The sequence below is a fragment of the Symphodus melops genome, assembly GCF_947650265.1.
Source record: "Symphodus melops genome assembly, chromosome: 20".
NCBI lineage: Eukaryota > Metazoa > Chordata > Actinopteri > Labriformes > Labridae > Symphodus > Symphodus melops.
The window spans coordinates 5,086,212-5,099,376 of NC_136710.1; the positions used below are offsets into that span (position 1 = coordinate 5,086,212).

A 13,165-nucleotide genomic window follows, 5' to 3' on the forward strand; every position below is an offset into this window, starting at 1 on the left:
GAAATCTGATCTTGTTTAACAGCATATTTAATTTACAAAGTTACATTTTACTGTCATTTATTTAGATCTTTCAAAGACATTTTTTTTTTCCCGATTCAAGTTTTCAATCATTCTGCTGTCAAGCAGTGACTGAAGATCATTTAATAAAATCATCCAGTTTATTTAGAAATCAGTTAATCACATGAAATTTCAAAATAACGTCACAGAGTTGAAACTTCCTGTCAGTGCACACAGATATTTGGAACAAGTAAGCGTACACTTCATGTCTTTGTAGTGTTGTAGTACTTGAAATAAGTCTTGGTCGGTCTTGGATGAGTAAGTCTGGATTTCAAATGAAGACCAGTCAAGACCTCCACTGACTGGCTCCTTCTCATCATCACTGGGATTGAAAGAAAAAATGCCTCTTGCTAAAAGAACTTCAATTCATTTGAATGAATGTTTGTCACTTCAGCTGCACACAATGACCTTTCAGTCATACTTATGGTCTTGGTCTTGTCCCGGTCTCGCCCTGCCTTGGTTTTGTTCTTGTTCCCTTCATGACTTGCCTCGGCCTCGGAGCACTCTGATCTTTGGGAAGTCTTCGTCTTGGTTAGTGTGGCCTTGACTACAACATTATATCTTTAAAAAAACAAACAATCAATCATCTGCAGTATCATTGAACAGGAGTGGAAGCGATTAAGTGCACGTTTTAATTGTTTGCTCAGAGTCGACAGCCGATCCCTCCAGTCGCTGTGATGGTTTCTCCCGTGATGTAGGAAGCCTCGTCAGTGCACAAGAAGGCGATCACTCCTCCGATTTCCTCTGGTTCTCCGACTCTGCCGGGAAGAGATGAAGAGACAAGTGAAACATAGTCCTTACAGATCATTCTTATATACTATCTGTGCATATGAGTGTAAGTCTGTACCTTTTAATGCTCATTGTCTGTTTGAAACCGTCCATGATGTCCTCATTCTTCCATAACTGGAAAATGACACGTATGGGTGTAAGGTTATTGTACAGTCATGTTGTAGATCCAGAGTTTGAATGCATGAAGCAAAAAGGAATGTTTTTATCCTCACCGTGGAGCTAAATCTTGTCTTGATGACTCCAGGGGCCACGCAGTTGACTCTTATGTTATCTTGGGCCGCCTCAGGAGCCAGGGCCCGGGTCAGACCCAGCAGAGCTGTCTTACTCACGCTGTAAGCACCGAGTCCCTGCAGAGACGGAGACAAGGGGTCAGTAAAACATGCACAAAGGGGCTGCTATGGGAGGGGCCCAGACCAGTCGGGGGCCACCCAAAGACTGATGAACCGTGAACCACAGCAGTGGCTGAAAATATGCTCATTTTGAAACGACAAAAAAAAAAACCCTCCCAGAGATGGGCTTCATCTCACAGCACTCACGCCCTGCTGACTGTTGCATGCATTATTGCTGTTAAAATCTACATTTGTCAATGAAAGTCACTAAAACAAAATGAAGAGTTATTATCCTACTGGGAGTGAAAAAAAAAAAAAAAAGGAGGAAAGAAAGAGTAATATTTGTTTTTTCTCCCTCATGTTTCTGCCCGGGTCAGACATTTACCACCAGAGAGGGCGGCCAAACAAGCCTTTTACATTTTGTGTGAATGTGATATTTTAAATGTGTTAAACTAAAGAAGCTTTGTGTTGTTGAATGTTCTGACAACTGTAAATATAAATCTGTGGATTAAATAATGGTGTAAACTTCTGCGTAGTAGTGGACTCTCACTGACCGGCATCGGTTGGTATCCCGCCACAGAAGACACAAACACCACACTTCCACCGCTAAAACAACAACATTAAAGCACAAAAAGAGAGTGAGACGTTTTTGGATTGAATCTTGCTGAGACTAATGATGTTATTTTACCCCCAGAATTGATTTCATCTTTCAGATTGTTACTCACCCTCTCTGGGCCATATGAGGCACCACCAGCTTCGCCATGAGGAACGCTGATTTCACATTTACAGCCATGATCTAGAAAGAAAAGTATTAACTATGAGGATATATATATATATATAATGGTGTCTTTTCCCCTTTAAAATAAGGTTTACCAGTGAAAAAAATCAGAACAGTTCTTCATAATGATTTTCTTCATAATAAAATCTGTAATACTTTACAGATATTTTAGTTTTTCTCAGTACCTTGTCCCAAACTGCCTCTGATGTGTCCAATATGTTTCCAAAGAATGGATTGACCGCCGCATTTGATACCAGGATATCAATACCCCCGCACTGATCCAGAGTCTGTTCCAAACACACAACGACACTAGTAATGGGGTTTAAAGTCCACACAGTCACCTCAACTTCTTTTATGTTGATAGAAATAGATGGAGAACACAAGTACTCACCAGCTGAACCAGTTTTTCTCTGTCTTCTTCCTTGCCAACATTGCAGGTGGTCCCGGTCACCTGGATGTTCTGGCTCTGCAGCAGAGTGACAGCCTTGTCCACGTTGGCCTGCCGCCGGCTGCTCACCACCACATGTGCTCCCCTCTTTCCCAGAGCCTGAGCTGCAGCCAGACCGATTCTGAGGCCGAGGAGAGAGAAGAGCTGTCAGTGATGGAGTTAGTATTTCACTTGTTCACTTAAGAAGAAGCACTAATAGGACAGATATTGTGATAATGTAAAAAAAAAAAGGTTTAAATGCTGCATTAAAAATCAAAGTAAAGAAAAGTACCTATATTTACCTACGGAATTTAAAGTAAAGGTGCTTAACTTAAACAATGTCCATGTGACTGTTATATAATGCATTATTATTTAATAGCTTAAATTTACATCATGCATTGATTAAAAAAAAAAAAAGGGACCTGTCACATTTTGTACTTCACTGCGATGTGGAGTGAATCGAGTCATTCTTACCCATCTGTTGAGGCTGTGACTATAGCTATCTTTCCAGCAAGACTGCTCTGAGACATGCTCCTTTGTGCAGCGACAGGATTGGTCCTAAGGCACCTATAAACACTCCTCAACATCACCTGTGAACACAAAGTAGTCACGAATATTAAAAAATAAATGAATAAATAAAAGTAAATTAGGCTACAAGGTAACTAGGGCAGAGGTCATCCTGAACCTGACAGCGGCTGTGCACGTGCTGCTCGTGAAGAACTTGTGTGATATACCAAGGTCAGAGTTTAAGTTGGGAATCACTTTTTGTTATAACGAGTGATTTGTATTTGCAAAGGCGAAATGAGATAAGTCCAAGTTACTCATCAGGTTTGTACACACTGTTGTAGCAACTAACACAATAATGCAAACATGCTGTCAGGCATATTATCAACTTGCAGAAAGTGCAACATAAGAAAATATACAAAGGCAACATTTTAAAGCACTTACAAAGTCAGTTATCTGGACCTTGGACTATGGACGATCAATGTTTTGCTTCATTCAGTAAGTTTTTTTTTTCCGGGTAAAAGTCTTGATGTCACAATAAAAGCCTCCACTGTTCATATCAGAGTGTTTATTAGAAGTTTAATATAAATGAACAATCTAGTCCGTCTAAAACGTGTAATTACAATAAGATTTTTTTTTAGATTATTTTATAATAGTCGTCCTTCTAATCAAAATTGTATTTATTGATTGATTTAGAGTTTTTTTTACCTACAGTATTACTGGACGTCCTTAAAACATAACCCGCAGAAAAGAGCCAATCACAGAGTTCGTATGTTGCGGGCTGCGTATTTTTATTCGATCTCACAAACGTGTGGATGAGTCTAAATCTATTCGTTTCTGCTTACAGTGCGTCTACAAATCAGTGAATTCCGTGTACCTTCCGAAGGGGGCGGAGTCAATGTGACGTCATCGGCCGAAGATGATTGAACGGCCATGACCACAGATTTTCAACGCCTGAAAAAAAAAAGAAGTGATTTTACGTGATCATGGACTGAACCCCCTGTCGCGAAGTTTATCTCTGAAAGACGTGAAAAAAGGTAATTCTTTTGAAAAAGCTAAAGCTGCACGCGCTAACATCAGTTAGCATACAAAACGAGGTTCAGCTATTGTTGTTTTGAACTGAACTTTAGCGTTAGCAGCGAAAGGCGATGAAGATTAACCAAACACAGCGAGCGTTATCAAGCCTCAAGCTCGCTGGCTAAAGAACAGCTAAATCTCGGCCGTAGCTGGGAGGACATCTCAGAGGAGTCACTGTCGAGCAATGGTCGGGAATAGACACTTATAACGAACATAACGGCTTATTTATCAACGATGCTATGCTAACCTTCGCTTTCTTCTTGCGGGGTTACGTTCAACGTGACGCTGCTGGGCGTGGAAACGAAGGACAGACAGGTGTTGGAGCTGCTTAGCGTTTCATTTCACGTGTGCGCTCGTATCATGAGTTGAGCTTCTTGTTGGATTGATTTCAGGATACCGTTTGAATTTCTGGAGACGACGAGGGCAGCCCCGGACTTGGACATGTGTCCCACCCAGACCCAGCTGTGCCCTCCCTGGACCCGAGTCTGTGTCTGGAGAGCCACACATTCACGACAACCACAACTGATTTAGATGAGTGAGCCCCAAAAAAATGAAGAGGACTCTTGGGTTGTACTTTCTCTGAGACGTAGCTGAATACCTTTTCAACAATGTCTGTCTCCGTGAGTACACTCATTTTGTTCTTCTTAATAGTCTACATGCATTGTAAAAATGAAATCAAGGCTGCCCTCAAACTGAAAGAGGATTCATCGTTTGCCATGCATTTATCTCTCTCGATCATTTTGCGTGCATGTGTTTTATGGGGATCTTCATTGCCTCCATTACTGTCCTAAGGGGGTCCCACATGGCTCAATGGAGCCCAGCTATCCCGAGGGGGTTGGTTCAGAAAATGAAAGGGGGCCTGACTCCTTGGCTTTGGGTTGGCAATTAAATCCTAAACAGCAAGGGACAGATGTGCCTCTCGCCCCCTCCCCCCCTCCTCCTCCCATCTCTTCTGGCTCATTACCATTAAGCCTCTGTGTCCATTTGATCATTGATCCTCCCTTACTGTGCCCCCTATCTCTCTGCTTTGTGACTGCTGACACAGCTTTGAATTTTTTTTTAAATATGGCATGATGCATTTAAATTTTAAAGTTTTTTTTCCTTCTTTTTACTACACCCCCCCCCCCCCCCCAACCTCCTGTCCCTCTGTCTTCAACATGGTCATTCACGAGATCTTCCCTATTCAATCCCATTCACTCTCTATTCAAAGCTCAGAACAATCGACCTTTTTGTACCCGTGACTTGGCGTGGAAATGTCAATGCACTGGTTTGTTTGTTTGTGTTGTGAGGTGTAAGACTCTAGTTAGTGCAAATCAAAGCTGTGGATTTGAAAAAACTGGGAGAGTTGTTTATGATTTCTACATTTCTCTCATTCCTCTTTCTCAGACGGTTTTGGCAAAGGCGCTGTTTGACAACGCAGCAGAGAGTCCAGAGGAGCTGGCTTTCAGGAAAGGAGACATCCTCATGGTTCTTGAACAGGAGCAGAGCGGCGGGCCAGGCTGGTGGCTCTGCTCCCTTCACGGCAGACAGGGCATCGCCCCTGCCAACCGCCTCCGACTCCTCCAGACCGCCCCTCCTCCAGACTCTGACCCCGCTGAGGACTCCGTCTACCTCACTCCTGGACTGGCGCGGACCGCTGTAAGCAGCAGCAGCGCGGAGGACATCGACGGAGTGTACCGTTCTCCCCCTGCTGCGGGCGAGGGAAGAGGAACCGGAGCTGCTTCCAGAACTGGGGAGCTACGAAGAGTGGAAGCTGGGCGTCCGCGTTCGCATTCCAGCTCAGGCACACGGCCCAGACCTGAATGGGATCTTGGGGTTGCGGGGCGTCCTCGCTCACCCTCTTTGAGAGGAAGAGGAACAGAAATGAGCGGCACACTTTATCAGACTCCAGTTAGTCCGATGCCTCTCAGGCAACAGGGATCTCTCACAGCTTCAGAATCCGTGTACTTAGCCCCCATTGGAGTACCGAGGGCGGCTGATGAACCAGAAGACACTACATATCTGGTCCCAAGAGAGACAATAGGACAGTCAGACGACTGTTACTTGGTGCCCAAAGGGACGCCGCTTGCAGGCGATGAAGTTTACCAATCCCCCACAGGAGGAGTCGTCTGCTCTAACGGCCCGTCACTGGTCAGCGGATCATCTGGTGGCACGTCGCCCAAAGTCATCCAGGACACTCCTGGGATGTACCAAACCCCCACCCCCGTTGGATCCAACCTCCACAGGACTCCAGCCACAGTTTTAGCCCACCAGCACCCGTCGTCATTATCACCCGCCCAAGCGTCACCCCGACCCCTGCAGAAGGGAGTCTCCCCAAACCCCGCTCTTTCCAGGGGAAAAGCCGGCCTGGCCTGCCACCGAGGGTCCCCTTTGTTGGTAAGAGCAGGCCACGTCAGAGTTCCCGGGTCGCCCAATTTCACCCGCAAGCCGCCGCCGCCGGCGCCCCCGGTGAGGGGAGTCACCAGGAAGGACGCGCAACAAACAGAAGCTGCCTCAGCTGATTCTAACTCGGCGCCTCCGCCCTCGGCTCAAGTGTCCTCTGCGAGCCTGCCGCAGCAAGACGCAGACAAGCAGAGGACGAGCGCTCAGAATAAAGAGGACAGGATGAAGAACGGCCTGGAGAAAAGCAGCAACGTGCAGAAGAACAAAGGAGACAGTCAGGACAATTCAGAAGATGTGGACGACCAGGTTTGTGTTGTCCATTTATTCATGATGAGAAAAAGTGTTTGTTTTTTTCCCCAGTTAAGTTGTGAGGTTTGTTTATGTTCCGAGTGTCGACTGAGTCATGCAGTAACGATGTGGTTTGTGATGTTTAGGTGTATGATACCCCTCCCAGTGGCAGGTGGCAGCGTCCTGTCCCGTCTTCCCTTGGGGACGACGATGGCATCTATGACACCCCTCGCAGTGTCCCACCGCAAGTGGACTCTGAGACTGAGGTAAAGAATCTTGCCCCTGAAGCAGCTGTTTATTTACAAACTTTATTTGTTTTTGACTTGAGTGTTTAAAGTCAGTTTTTATTTTCTCTGAGTTCTCCGTAAAAATGATTACGGGTAACGGCGGTAAAAAGAGTGTGTCTACATCGTGTCTGAACAAGTCAAAGAGTTCCCGCAACAAGAGGAGACGATCAAACACTGTGTCACCGTTTTCTTCCCACATTCTGCCCGTCCTCCCCCCTCCTCCTCCTCCGAGAGGCCACACCTGTCTCTGTCTGCCGTGGGAGCCTGTCTATCCAGTCCAAATGCTGCTGCTATTTTCTCTCAGTCACACCCATCTGTCAGGGCCATGCCAAGGCCATACCGCCAACGCCCCTCCTCCTCACCCAGAGGTCCCTGTCACTGCTCCTTGAGTATGCCGGCCAGCTGCTGGATTATTGTTTCCTGTTTGTGTGCTCCTTGCTTTAGTACTTAGTGGTTTAAAATCTGTCTTTCTAAGTCCAGTTCAGTGCTTTCTCCCCTCCACGTGCACGTTTACAGTGGTTAAAGAAGCATTAATAGTCTTCCCTCGTTGATCTCTCCCGCCTCTAGGTGTATGATGTCCCAACCATCTCCCTAAATGGCTCCATATCCGACGTCCAGGCCGAGGAAGTGGACGACGAAGTGTACAGTGTCCCCACGCTTCCAGGTGTTCCTCTGGTTCCTGGGGAGTCCACGACCAGCTTCTCCGGAGAGGAAGTCGCCCAGGTGGCACAGCTCTACCGCGTCCCGGGACCCGACAAACGCGCCAGTGGAGGAAGTCACAAAAGAGACTCTTCTGAGCCCGACTGTGGCATCTACGACATGCCCGCTTTGACTTCTGAAATCCTTTCCCACTCTTTGTCGTCGTCGTCCTCCTCCACCCGCCGCCTTTCTGTGTCCAGTAACGGATCGGGCGACGTGCAGTGGCGGGCGTCTCTTTCCAGCCTCATCCACTCGGTGCTGAGCGTGGCGTCCTGCCCGACTTCTGCTCTGTCCTCCCGGGACCTGGCCACTTCATTGGCTGAAATCTTGTCTACCTGGAAAGCCAGCCATTCAGACGACCCCCCGCCCCCTCTGCAGCAAGCGTGGGCTCGCCTGTCGGACCTTCTGCCGGCGTTGTCTGCAGTCGGCAACGCCCCCCCATCTGAAGGACTCCTGCTGCTGGTCCAACGTTCCCTCGAGGAGAGCGCCCTCCTCTTGCAGGCTCAGGGCCGCCCCCGTCTCCCTTCCCAGGATTCCTTGTCCCGCCGGCCGCTGCCCGCGCTTCCTTTGCCTGATGGGAAGTCGTCCGGTGGCGGCATGGGCTCCCGTAAAGGAAGCTGGATCCAGGAGAGGCCCCTGCCCCCGACCCCTCAGCCCGCCTTCCCCTTAGCTCCGTCGACTGTGACATTGACGGTGGGACCGATCGATGGAGAAGATGACCCGAGCAATGAATATGCGGGAATCGGCTTGACCCCGATCCCTGCAGCCGTCCCTACTGGAGACAGTGTGGGATATGTCAAACTGCAGGTCAGTTTTTTTATCCTTTAATTAATCCTAAAGAATCTGCATGGAAATGAAGGGGCGCACTGATCCCGTACAACATATACCTGTGCTTTGGATTTAAAGAAGCTGTCCTATATTAGCATTAATCAATGAGCTGTGGAAGAGAGAGGGATCGTGCTTTAATGATCAGGATAGCGACTCGTTCCTTTGACCAGCCTACAAGATTCCTGTTCATAAACAGGAGACCAAAAGTCACATTTAATAATAATAATAATAATATAAAAACAAAGCACACTGGTGTTTCCAGGCTTTTAGAGATCGTTCCATCCCGTCGTCATCACCGCTCCAAAACAGTTCAGGATTCTCTGCGTACATTTCACAAATCTAAGGCGTCCCTATCTCGTCATGAAAAAGGACAATACAAAAGAGGAGATTCATTCTCTTCTTCTCTTAAATCTCAGAGTTCACAGAGTCCGTCTCCCTCTGGGATGCTTTTGAAATCTGCCGACTTCAAAAGCGAGATTCCTGTTCTCAACTGAGCATTTGAAGCTCTCTGACTTCTTCTTGACGAGTTTGCTCTGACATCAGGATTCAGCAACGTAACTCTGCTTCATTTGACTATAAGTCCAGTCGTTTTATGGTCACAATCCAGTTAAGCGTGGACAATGAGTGGGGGCCTCTTCATTCATGCTAAGTAGTTTAATCATGACAATGCAATTAGCCACGGGCTGTGAATGTGTCTCTTAACATGCTCACTGTTTACACACCAGGGGAAACCTGAGCCTCCGCCCGACGGCCTGACCGAGCACGGACAAACCATCTCTTCAGACCTCAGGGTGAGTCTTTCCTCTTCCTGTGATAGTCCTCGTCTCATACGCTCCAAAAAAAAGAAAGAAAGTCCAAAGCGTTTTTTTTTGTTGTTGTTGTCGTACAGAAACGCACGCAGCGAGTCTCCACAGATAAGTCATTGATTCATGCTGTGTTCACTGTGCGCTCTGTTTACTAATGAGCACAGTGACTCATTAATCCAGCTTGCAGCAGCTCTTTAGCTCCTGATGTGCTCTACTCCTATCAGATTTATCTTACATAACCCCTGTTGGTTTCTGTCCCATCGATGTGTACGCACATCTACCAGAGCTACAGCTTTGTTTTTCTTCATGTCAGTGCGTCCGTTTGTTTTATTAGATTCGCCTGAAGTTGGAGAAGAAGAAAAAAACAAACAAGAAAAACAAGCAGTTTATAATCTGGTTTTGTCCCGTATTATCTCTTCAGTCAATTTTGCTCTCTGCTGCATTGGATTGAGGTCACGTTTTCTAATCATCCAGTCGGCATTTGATTCTGCTCCTTACAAGACTCCTTGGTTACGCCATAGCCTCCAACAAGAGGTCACTTGTAGATCTTAACAATCTGGTCTCACATCGAACCGAGGCTGCTGGACAAGAGGAGACAGAGGAGCACAGTCATTCTTTGAGCCGAGCCACATGCTGATGTACTCTGTGTACGTGCGTCTCTAACTTTACAGTTTAGGATTAACTCCTCCTGTATTTACATTAACACAGCCTTGATCAGATTTTTCCAGAGTACTTTGAGAAGAGCGGAAAACATTTTGTAAACAAAAGGGTTTTATGAAATGGTACTGGTTTCACACAAGAGTTGGTTTAAAACAAAAACACAGACCTTTTCCTCTGCCGACTTCGTGTTTTCAACAAACTACCAAACTCCATTCGATCTGCAGAGTCTTGTTTGCACCTTTAAGAAAAAACTAAAGACCCAGCTCTTTCATAAACACACACAATGATTTTGACGGTGAGGATATTTCGGATTCCCTGTAGTTTTTCCGCCTGTGTCTGTACCCGACCTCTTTACTCTGTCTGATCTGTGTGTCAAATATAAGTGCCGTAAACAGCAACAGAGCCGTGTCGGTCGTACGCATAGATACATTTAGTTGATTGATCAATTAATCATACTATCTCATAATGAAATGCAACAGTGTCTTTGCGTTTAGTTCCGTTTTGGTTCTGTGGTTGTCGAGTTATCTTTGCAACTTTCTCTTAAATGTACTTATTTGAATCCTTCTGTTCCGTACAGTTGAGCCCATCCCCCGCTCTCCCCATGTCCCTCTCCCTGGAGGACTCGGAGCTGCTCTCCTTCTACTCGTCTCAGAGCCTCGCTCACCTCTCCTGCCTGGCAGACGCCATCGATGTGCTCTTCAGCAGCGTGCAGGGGAACCAGCCGCCCCGCATCTTCGTCGCCAGAGGGAAGAGTCTCATCGTGACGGCGCACAAGCTGGTGTTTATTGGAGACACGCTGTCTCGCCTTCTCACCTCTGCCGACCTCAGAGCCAAGGTAGAGGAAGATATTCTGACGGTTTTGTTTTATTACAAGAAATACACTTTGTGTTGAGAATGAAATGCCTCTCCTTTAACCCTCTAGTCCCCCTCTATGGTTTTTAAAACAATGTTGCAAATTGCCTCCAGTAAAACAAGCGTTCATCTACTCAACCCAAACAAACCGCTCCATAAGAGACAAATCAGGAACGCTCCATTTTCTGTTTTTGATTCACTGGGAATAGCAATAAAAAAAGAAAAAGACAACCTATTCATTTTTTAAAATGTAAAACTCTGTTTTCCCACTCAGATCACAACCTCCGGGGGGCGACTCTGCCAGTCCTTAAAAGCAGTCGTGGTGGCAACGAAGGGCGCCGCACAAAACTACCCGTCAGTATCTGCTACCCAGGAGATGGTGGACCGCGTGGCCGAGCTCTCCCAGCAAGCAGCCAGCTTCTCTACTCTGCTACAGCGTCTGGCAGAAATAGCATCATGATATTTTATGTCCCTCAACGTAAAAAAAAAAACTTTGTTTACACTACACACATATTTTCTCTTCTCTTAGAAATGCCTTATTTGTTGTACGAGTCTTTCATTACCTTCGGTTTGGATTGGGATTGAAGCAAGCTGTTCTGCTTTTACCGAGCTGGGATTTGACTGTTCAGTCCTCAAATTGTGTGTTGGTTTGCCTTTTTGTTTATATACTGACCTCTGTGCTTTGATGCCCAGCACACTTGTCTTTTTCTTTTTTTGAGTGTTAACTTATTGAATATTTGAAGCTTCCCTGTGGCTTTGAGTGTCCTCGCGGACTCCTTCTCTTGGGAGCTTTTGCTTTATTATGTTTGCCATATTTTCCTCTCCTCACATGATACCCTGTTTCTTTCTTCCTTCCTTCCTTCCTTTATTTATTCAGCCATCCCCCCCTCTTCTAAAAATAGCACAGATGGAGGCCTTACATCCTGGTTGTGGCCTACTTTTTTTGTGCTGTGATACCTGAAAGGCCTTTTTGTTTTGTTTTTATATCATTCTGAAGCTGTGGAAGCGGCACATTGAGTGTTTTTGGGGCTCAGAATGGAATAAGGATGACTTCCATTTTTAATCTGTGCAGATGTGTTGTGTCTGTGGAGTACGCTGTTCTCACTAATAGCAAAAAGATGATTAGCAGATTACAGCATATCATACCCGATCGAAATTGTTCACTAAATGTTCTCTTTACAGTCTTACACGCCTCATAACGACTTGTGAAACTCCTGTCACACTAAGAAGAGGCCGATGACAGATAACATGACAAATTGCCTAATCCCATTTGTTCCCACAGTCGCATGGTGGCACCGTGTTCGATACGAAACCTGTTGACCGAGCTCACCTGTCTGCACACGTCTTGTTGTGATCTGCATGCTTACATTTCTTTGCTTCTCATCTTCTTATTTTCCCACAATCTGTGCGTCCCCTGTCAACGGCACAAATCTTCCGCTGATGTTTGTGCTGTGTGGGCGCAAAGTGAAAACTACGGCTGGGTGTATAATGTATATTTAAAGAACATCATTAATGTAGAGCATGGCAGTGGAAAACAGTTCATGTTCAGTGAACATTTTCATATTACATGACTTTACTTTTTCCTTGTCAAGATAAATATTTGATGTAACCCATTTACCCAGCCCTAGTTTAAACTGTGACATGAAGCATCACGTTTTGGTTGATAGGGACAGCTGAAGTTTGAATTTTTAATCCAACCAATGAGACGCCTGTTTACCAGCTCAGACGACAGTATGCGTCCGTTGTGCGCCGTGTTCATTCATATCACAGGAATAAACAGGCATGCTGCAAAGTTGGATTATATTCATTTTCAATATCAGGAAAATGCATTCTTCTCTTCTCAGTTGTGTGGCAAAGTTTAAGTTACTCTTTCTTTCTGCTTTTACATTTTATCTTCTACCATGCCACCTTGTGGTGGTTTGAAGTATTACTCATTGAATATCTGCCTACCTTAACATGATCTGTTACTGTTTGTATGGAGAGAGAGCATGCTCAGCAAAAAAACAACCTTTCGCTCTATATTTATGTAAGTCACTTCTTTTTGTGTCCTTCGTTTTCCAGTTTGCATGACTTTATTTTGCTTTAAGTGAACATATGCACATCCTTCATCAGGGGTGACTTTACTTGGACATTTGCAATGAACAAAATTGTTTTGTTTTTCTTTACAAGTTATGTTAAAGTTCATAACTATGGCTGTATTTTCTATTTTAAAAACTTTTTTTATACTATATGAACTCGTTTGAGTCTGGATTTGCTGAATAGAAGCGCATCTTTGAATTTACTCCTTCTGTAAACAGACCTTAAGTTCCTTTACCAATAACACTACATTTGATGTCTGTCTTGTATTCATGTTCATAATGCACAAATACATCTTTTACAATTAAATCTGTTTCATTCTTGAT

At 45.4% G+C, this 13,165-nt stretch overlaps 2 protein-coding genes across 2 annotated transcripts; one reads left to right on the forward strand and one right to left on the reverse strand.

The window, feature by feature from the left end:
• Nucleotides 1–11: 11 nt before the first annotated feature.
• On the reverse strand, nt 12–3,459 carry dhrs4 (dehydrogenase/reductase (SDR family) member 4). The gene is made up of 9 exons (XM_079371838.1): nt 3,329–3,459; nt 2,855–2,970; nt 2,345–2,522; nt 2,139–2,240; nt 1,901–1,971; nt 1,730–1,781; nt 1,059–1,193; nt 905–960; nt 12–815 (listed from the first exon to the last, which is right to left on the reverse strand). Exons 2-9 carry the CDS (start codon nt 2,965–2,967, stop codon nt 701–703), a joined length of 822 nt encoding a protein of 273 aa, XP_079227964.1. The 5' UTR covers nt 2,968–2,970; nt 3,329–3,459; the 3' UTR covers nt 12–700.
• Nucleotides 3,460–4,445: 986 nt separating this feature from the next.
• efs (embryonal Fyn-associated substrate) lies at nt 4,446–13,148 on the forward strand. Its single transcript, XM_079371827.1, has 7 exons — nt 4,446–4,581; nt 5,348–6,649; nt 6,778–6,897; nt 7,486–8,424; nt 9,171–9,236; nt 10,489–10,746; nt 11,038–13,148. The coding sequence occupies exons 1-7, from the start codon at nt 4,570–4,572 to the stop codon at nt 11,221–11,223; spliced, it is 2,883 nt and encodes a 960-aa protein (XP_079227953.1). The 5' UTR covers nt 4,446–4,569; the 3' UTR covers nt 11,224–13,148.
• The last annotated feature ends 17 nt before the right edge of the window (nt 13,149–13,165 follow it).

Excerpts from the sequence above, each read along its gene's own strand:
- dhrs4 (XM_079371838.1), bottom strand. The coding sequence starts at position 2,967 with ATGTTGAGGAGTGTTTATAGGTGCCTTAGGACCAATCCTGTCGCTGCA. Across the intron at positions 1,972-2,138 it reads CAGAGGCAGTTTGGGACAAG|ATCATGGCTGTAAATGTGAA; the intron begins GTACTGAGAAAA and ends TTTTCTTTCTAG. Across the intron at positions 961-1,058 it reads AGACAAGATTTAGCTCCACG|TTATGGAAGAATGAGGACAT; the intron begins GTGAGGATAAAA and ends GTCATTTTCCAG.
- efs (XM_079371827.1), top strand. Across the intron at positions 6,650-6,777 it reads CAGAAGATGTGGACGACCAG|GTGTATGATACCCCTCCCAG; the intron begins GTTTGTGTTGTC and ends TGTGATGTTTAG. Across the intron at positions 10,747-11,037 it reads CTGCCGACCTCAGAGCCAAG|ATCACAACCTCCGGGGGGCG; the intron begins GTAGAGGAAGAT and ends TTTCCCACTCAG.